At 43.9% G+C, this 7934-nt stretch overlaps 2 protein-coding genes across 4 annotated transcripts; both read left to right on the forward strand.

Moving 5' to 3' along the window:
• The first annotated feature begins 1454 nt into the window (after nt 1-1454).
• RPP14 (ribonuclease P/MRP subunit p14) lies at nt 1455-5845 on the forward strand. 3 transcript variants are annotated; one of them, XM_077324950.1, is made up of 6 exons: nt 1455-1519; nt 2407-2520; nt 2634-2718; nt 3559-3635; nt 4508-4586; nt 5616-5845. In XM_077324950.1, exons 2-6 carry the CDS (start codon nt 2423-2425, stop codon nt 5670-5672), a joined length of 396 nt encoding a protein of 131 aa, XP_077181065.1. In that variant the 5' UTR covers nt 1455-1519; nt 2407-2422; the 3' UTR covers nt 5673-5845. The 3 variants fall into 3 exon arrangements, with proteins under 3 accessions (XP_077181065.1, XP_077181064.1, XP_077181063.1); XM_077324949.1 differs by having other exon boundaries at nt 1467-1523; XM_077324948.1 differs by having other exon boundaries at nt 1489-1670.
• On the forward strand, nt 5706-7634 carry HTD2 (hydroxyacyl-thioester dehydratase type 2). Its single transcript, XM_077324947.1, has one exon. It carries the CDS (start codon nt 5706-5708, stop codon nt 6207-6209), a length of 504 nt encoding a protein of 167 aa, XP_077181062.1. The 3' UTR covers nt 6210-7634.
• The last annotated feature ends 300 nt before the right edge of the window (nt 7635-7934 follow it).

Below are 7934 nucleotides of genomic sequence, written 5' to 3' on the forward strand. Positions count from 1 at the left end.
GGCAAGGAGAATGCAAATATGTCTTGAGCTAATTGGGCAATATTTATCAAGTAGATGCACAGAGTGGTTAATTAGATAATGGCCAAATCTGGGTGTATTATTCTGAATGCATAGAAATCTGTATCTAGGCCAGCTTGGCGGTGCTGAATTTTGGACTTGAGTCAGTGTCAACCTTTTGACTGATGCAACTATTCAAATGGTATCTTAAAAGAGTTCTCTGGCATTGTAGTATTGGATCTTGTCCCACAATGTGTAAAAATGAACCTTTATTCCTTAATGGTGAGCGTATCAAAGGCAGTACAAACAGTCCCGTTCTATGTGGAAAATGATACCCAGGGTGAGATTTTTAAACATTTAAAATTACTGCAAAAGCAAATGCCACCCATAGGTATTCCAATATTATGGGGCTAGGAAGGGGATACAACACCACCACCTACAGCTGACTGACTTATGTCAGCCTGGCAATGTAGTACAATATTTGGACCCCCAAACATTGCAAGTTTGCAACTGCCCATCAGTGCACAGCACTACGATGCTCACTATCCCTACAGCTCAGTTTGGGGATGGAAGAATCTGTGGCTTATGACTGCCTTGTAATATAAATCACTGCTAGTATTGTTGGGTCTCAAAGAAGTGAGACTAGGAGAACCCTTTCGATTTGGGCTGGTGTGCTGTACTAAGCAATATCAAATGCACTATAGAATCCCTTTGTATCCTCCTCCCTTTCCGTTGACTGTTTAAGATGACCACCAGAACACCCGAAGGTGGGGTTGCCAACCTCCAGGTGACACCCGGAGACATCCAAGTTCAGTTTCCCTGGAGAAAATGGATGCTTTTGAGGGTGGACTATGGTATTATACGCCCCCCCCCACCACACACACACAAACCTATGGTGTCCCCGTTCAGCTTCGTGGTGGTGTGGAGAGCCGAATGGGGTGTTCCATGCCGCTCTGCCCATGCCTCCCGCCCCCTGCAACCGCGAGGTGCAGCAGAACCCGCCTGCCCTGGAATTGTACCGAGAGGTCCCTTAGCAATCACTTGATGTGCCTCTGACCCTCACCTACATCGCTCACTAGAACAAGAAGATCCCCAGGTGCCTGGCAGGTGCCATTACAGATGCTGCCAATCCCCTCTAGCCATTGCTGCCCCCCTGGGAAAGGCTTCCTGCCATTCATGATGGCTCACCAGTTGCTCCAGTTCAATTACTTCCCATAGTGGTAATTGCCCTCCAGTTGCTCCAGTTCGATTCCCTCCCATGAGCCCCTGCCAGCATGGTGCTGGCAGGGGCTCATGGGAATTGTAGTCCAAGGACGGCTGGAAAGCCACCGTTTGGCCACCCCTCCGAGCAGCTCTAGGAGGCCTCTTTCCCCCCCTCCCTCCCTTCTGGCTGACTCTCGAGCCGCCATTGGGCGAGAGCGTTGATTGGCTGGCGTGGTCCGGGGGCGCGGTTTCCTTTTGCGTCCGTCGGGGTTGTGTGCGCGACGGCGTGCTCCGCGCGTAGTTCCGGCGGTCCAAGCGTGTGAGTGAGTAGGACGTGTGTCGTGTGTTTGTCATTCGTGTGCAAGAAACGCGCATCCCGAAGAAATGATAAGACTAAGCTGCTCTGGTTTTATTCTTTTCTAAACGTCTCTTCCCTCTTCAGCCCGCCAAAGGCAATCTCTGTTTAAGAGGTGATCAGTAGGGAGGGGGAGATCGCTGGGTTTGCTTTTTCTTGCTGTGTTTTCCACGATCCTAAAGTCGTCAGAAATGTATTACATGCCTTAGCCGAGCCAGGAAAACACTGAGTGGACTTCGACAGGCCCTTTTAGAATCCTAGAGTTTAGAATCCTAGAATCATAAGAGTACATATATAAGGCAAAATTAAATTAGTTGCAAAATGGTAAACTGTGTCATAACTATCAAATTATGCAATATGATGATAACTCTTTGCTTAAAAAGGTAGTCTTTTGGATTCAGTTGTAGTTCACAAAAATATTGGAGAAATAAAAATGTCAAGGTTAGTAATTAATGGCAGACACTTTCCCAGTTGTGAAAATAAATAATTAAAATTAAGCAAAGTATTATCATACTGCATAATTTGGAAGTTATGATAGTTTACTAATTTGCTACTACTTTTGCCTTATATCTGTATTCTTGTTCCATTGTCTGAAGAAGAGTTCGTGCACTCGAAAGCTCACACCTTGAATAAATCTTTGTTGGTCTTAAAGGTGCCATTGGACTTGACTCTTGCTGTTCCCCTCTTAATATCTAAATAATGTGGCAGATAAGGGTGAACTTCATGCATCTGTTTTTTGCTTTTATTGGCTCTTATTTTATACCAGCAGATGATACTTCACTATAATAAGAGTGTATGGTTATGAATGCAGGTGATGTCATAATAAGCTGCTTGCTCTTATTTGTTTTTAGAGTTTTTCTTACTAGTATGACTGAATCTGGAGATGACAAGGACTCCAAGCCTTCATCCTACGAAAGAATAGTCCTTAAGAATGCTTCTGAATACTACTATCTGAAGATCCATTTGTAAGTTCAAACTTCTTATCTCCCCTCCACCATTGAAGAAATGTTGTACAGCATGTTTCCTTTATGGCAGCTGGAACAGTCTAACAAGACTTGATACAAACTTTTTTTTTCAGGGAGTTCCAAGAGGCAGTGATTAGCCTGAATGCCGTCGAATTCAAACAGCTTATTCTCTCTGCTCTGAAACGGCTGCATGGTGAGGTATGAGGTTATTGGTTTTGGATGACAATTTGACTGTCCAAAGAATTTTGCATTTCTTTAATTACTTACTCAGTGGGCATAAGGACATAAGAAGAGCCCTGCTGGATCAGACCAATAGTTAATCTAGTCCAGCACCCTGTCTCACTCAGGGCCAACCAGGTCTTCTGAAGAGCCAGTGACAGAGCATAGAGGCCAAAGCCTTTTCCTGATGTTGCCTCCTGGTTCTGGGATTCAGAAGTTTAGTATCTCTGAATGTGGATGTCCCCCTCAGTTACCATGGCTAGTAGCCATTGAAAGACCTATCCTCCATGAATCTATCTAATCCCCTTTTAAATCCGTCCTGAACCTACTACCCAACAGCTTCATTGGTTGCCCTGGAGTTCTAGTGTTTTGGGGGTGAGAAACATTTTGTATTGTCACCTCTCTCCACCTCATGCATAATTTTAGCCTCTATCATGTCCCCTCTTAGTGGTCTCTTTTCTAAACTGAAATGTCCCAGCCTTGGCCCTGGCCTGGTGGAATGCTCTCCCAAGAGAGATCGGTTCTGCTGGGCTTGCAAGACAGAGCTGTTCTACCACGCCTATGGTAGGGGCCCTGATGGACCATCAAAAAGCACTGGCCTCTAAAGATCTAACCCTGTCCTCAACCTAAACTAGTTGGGGGCTGTTGGAAATGAATGTTTTATTATAGAAGATTTTGTAGTTTAATTGACTGTTAATTCGTGTGGTTACCTACCCTGAACATTCAGGAAGGGCTGGTTATAAAAAATAAAGATTTATTCTTTACTTTTGTGCTAGGTGACTAAAGGGGTTGCTTAACGAAATCATCATTGTTATTTAGGTTGGTGCTGCCCTGCCTGTGGACGTTTTGTCATATGAAGAAAAAAACTTGTTTGCCATACTTCGAGTCCCTATTGGGTAAGATGCCACTCAAAATATACAGTCTGGCAAGTGCAGAAATGGATTATTTTTCTCATTGGCCCAAAGCAGGGAAGATCATCTTTTAACTTAGTAGACAAGTTGCCATAAACTTCATTGAGGTGTCACTGAGGTATATGAGGCCACCTTGTGGTGGTTCTGGTTATGGCTGTGGTGGAGCTTCTTAACATGGTGGTTGTAAGAGGTGAGAGTTGGGAGGGAAAAGTTCTGGCACCAGGTGTTACATTGACTATGCAGATGGAGTTCCTAGACAGGTTCCAGACTTCCAGCAACCCAAACCTTTCATGGTCTCACTGTGCCTAAAGAGAGAGTTGGAAAAATAAGTTGCATCAAGGTCTGGATTAGCTCTGTAGCCCACGAAACCAAGTTTTTGAAGTGGTTCTGCCCTACTGTGCTGAAGCATGTTGGACTCTTCCTAAATATGAGGCTTTGTATCGTGTCTTTCAGCCACCCAAATGGTTTCCTGTATGGTCACACAATTGTGCATATGAGACCAAGCCCTTAGTTTGCTGTCCTTCACACTTATTTTAATTCATTTATACCCTGCCTTTCTCCCCTGTGGGGACCCAAAGCAGCTTTTACTGTTCTCCTCCATTAATATCCCCACAACAACCCTGTGAGGTAGGTTAGGCTGAGAGGCAGGGACTGGCCGAGGTCATCCAACAAGCTACCATGGCACAGGGAAGATTCAAACCTGTGTCTCCCAGATCCTGGTCTGTCATTCTTTAACTACTACACTGTACTGGCTTTTCATATACTTATTATACTTTATATGATGATAACCACCTTTGTTGTGTATGAACTTTCGGGTACAGGTTGCATTTATGCATGTGATTGTCTTGTTTGCTCAGTGGCCTAGTAAAGCTGTGGAGCGCGTTGACTCTGCTTGATTCCTACCAGAACAGAAGGTGTGCCTTTAGGGTCATACAGGTAAGACTTAAAACTTTGAGTGATCTTACTCCAGATCCCAGAGCCATTTAAAAACATAGTTGTTGCACCAGGTCACTGCAGTGGTTGTTTGATTGTTGCTTGTGTAGTGCACAGCTGTATGGTGGTTATGGTATATACTCGCATATAAGCTGACCCGCATATAAGCTGAGGCACCTAATTTCACCACAAAATGCTGGAAAACCTTACTGACTCACAAATCAGCTGAGGCTGGTGTTTGGATAGTGGCTCTTATAGTCCCCATTATTACATCACATGAGTGCATTTAAATATTAGACCACTGAAGAAGACCCCAAGGGGGGTTGAAACGCATTTGGTTATCTGGTTTCTTGTCATTTATCCACGTGTTAAAATGTTTTGGATTTGTGCAATAGTGCATGATATATGTGAATGTTTTTAAGTTTTATATGTGCACATGTATTGAAATAAATACTTGCATTTTAATGCATATAATAATACATATCCTGCTGCTGCTCAACCTTTTAGGTTCCTAACACACTGATTTTTACAATTTAAGAAGCTCAGGGGAACTACCATTATTGCTTTATTTATTATATTTATATACCACCCTCCCAAGGCTCAGGGCAGTTTACATAAAACTTAGCGGAACAGGGGACAGTACAGATAACTCAGTAGTTATAAACAGTAACAGTACAGTAAAAAACATTGTCCTGACAGTCGGACTCTCAGAGGGTATGTGGGACACTCACTTATTCACAAACACACACAAAGAGATATACAGAGACTCCCTTCCCTCCCCCCACCCCCGGTTTCCACCTTACCTATTGGTTCCCCAACCTTCTTCCTGCTTCCTCTTCCCTCCCTCCCTGGCAAACACACATACACACAGACTCCCCCCTTGCCCCCTCCCACTTCTCCATGAAAATGAATAGTTTTCCCATTAATTTGGTTCTTGTTGGTCAGATTTTGCTGTACATAGAAGGTAATGATGTGGTTGTTAATAACTTCACTTGTTATAGTGTTGTGGCTTTTGTTTTTCCCTCTTCCCAGACCTCTCCATTTCTTCTAGCATTAGCTGGGAACAGCAGAGAGCTGGTGCTGGATTGACTACGCAGCTGATGAGATTTTCAGAAAACCAAGATGTCAGTTGCCTTGTCTACGTGCAGAATCTTTGGGGCAAACTTCTGCAGAATCTTCCCAACAAAAACTAAAGTTACCATGCCACTACAGCTCTCCATCCTGCAATTACATGTCCAAGTAGGAGACAAAGCAGAACTAACAAAGACTTTTACACAGCAAGATGTTGAAACCTTTTCTGATTTAACGGGGGACACCAATCGATTACACCTGGATGATGAATACGCAAAAGGGACAAGGTTTGGAAGACCAGTAGTCCACGGTGTTCTGATCAATGGACTGATCTCTGCGGTGCTGGGTACTAAAATGCCTGGCCATGGTTGCATCTTTCTGTCTCAGGAAATTAATTTTCCAGCTCCTCTGTATGTTGGAGAAGAGGTCTTGGCAGCAGCGGAAGTGAAGAGACTCAAAAGGGGTCTTGCGTGTCTTTCAGTATCCTGTACAGTTGCTGAAAGTGGCAAGACGGTCATGGAGGGGATTGTTAAAGTTTTGGTGCCGGAAGATTAGAACTCCAAGTCCTGACTATGTACTCTGTAGGAGTCGTCAGGAACAACTTGCATTTAGTTGTTCTCCAGGATGAATTGTTCTCCTCCGCATTTTATGCCTATGGGGTTTAAGGCTGAAGAACTTCACAGGGCCAAAAAAGATAAACGTGTCTTATACTAGTGTTGTAAATAAGTAATTGTCTGGGGTCATAAAAGTTTTGAAGCCCAGAATCAAGCGATGTTTAAATTTGGTGCAACTCAGAAGAGTTAGCAGTCAAATGCTTTGGCACGGTTTAAAAGGCTACCTTGAGAAGGTCACGATTTTGTTTAGTCAGCATCTTTTGATGAAATAGAGTTGAATCCCAAATAGGGTTTTCGGCTGGTGCAAAGTGTGGTTTTCCCTCCTCCCGCAGGAGTCTGAAATACCTGGGATTCCTATTCCTGGGACAGAGACACCCCCAAAAAAAACAACAACAGGATTTTGGAAAGCATTTGGGGCTGGCACAGAAAAAAGGATGTGGATAAATCATGTGCAATTGGAATACCTTCTGCCTTCAGAAAGACTAATCTGCATCCAGGCCATGGGATGCAAGTGACATGAGTTTGCAATTCAGGTAGAAATGGAGAACAATGATTTAGGAGGGTCGCTGGGTGGGTTTGTTGTAGTACAGCTACATTATAGTCCAGTAGCTCCTTATAGAGCAACAAGGTTGTCAAAGCCAAAGGAGTTAAAATGGCTTAAACTGGGTTTATTAACTGGTTTTACTGGGCTGGATCAATAATTTCTCTTAACCCATGCTGTGTAACACAGTGGCCAGCCAAATGACTTGGGGACATATTCAAGCAGGAGAGGCTGGTGAAGATCCCCATCCCCACCCCTTCCAAGCTCCTGTTAAGCACCAGTGTGTAATTATCTTCCAGGGAGCCAGTTTGGTGTAGTGGTTAAGAGTGTTCTAATCTGGAGAGCTGGATTTGATTCCCCCGTTCTTCCACATGCAGTCAGCTGGGTGACCTTGGGCTAGTCACAGTCATGTTAGAGCTGTTCTCCCAGGGCAGTTTATGTCAAAGCTCTCAGCCCTACCTCCCTCACAGGGTGTCTGTTGTGGGGAGGAAGGGAAGGTGAGTGTAAGCCGCTTTGAGGCTCTTTCAGGTAGTGGGAAGCTGGGTATAAAAACCAACTCCTCTTCTTCATTCATGTGTTCATCTGTTTTTTTTTCCTTTTCTATCAGCCATTTATGGCAAAGGTTATTGCAACATGCTGTGCCCCGAGTTCATCATGCATTTTGTAAAGTTTTATTTTCTTATCTTAATTCCGTTGAACATTGCTGACAGGGTATGCCCCTGGTTATTATGTCGGTGCATGTATGAATATTTTCCCCTGGACCTCCACAGTTGGTTTTGTAAAACTAAGGACTTCACCCTGCAATAGAAGAGAAAATTTGCATGCTCCAGGCCTATGCTGCACTTTAATCTAACAATCAGTATTTCTCTGCTTACACAAAATTGTGGTACTCAAGTAGTCCTTAAAGTACATGTAAATATGGGGAGGATCTATTTTATGGACAGCGCTATTTAGGAAGGATGAATTTACGCCTTCCCCTTGTTCATCTACACAGGCAATGCTTGTCAAGGAAATGTGTGTTTAGAGTTGCCACAGATTTGGATGTGTCCTGCCCCTTTAACAGATGGGCTTAGTGTGTAGAAATGGGCAGTTGAAGCTTTCCATGACATTGGAAGCAGACACCTG

Source organism: Paroedura picta, chromosome 3, assembly GCF_049243985.1.
Source record: "Paroedura picta isolate Pp20150507F chromosome 3, Ppicta_v3.0, whole genome shotgun sequence".
Classification (NCBI taxonomy): domain Eukaryota; kingdom Metazoa; phylum Chordata; class Lepidosauria; order Squamata; family Gekkonidae; genus Paroedura; species Paroedura picta.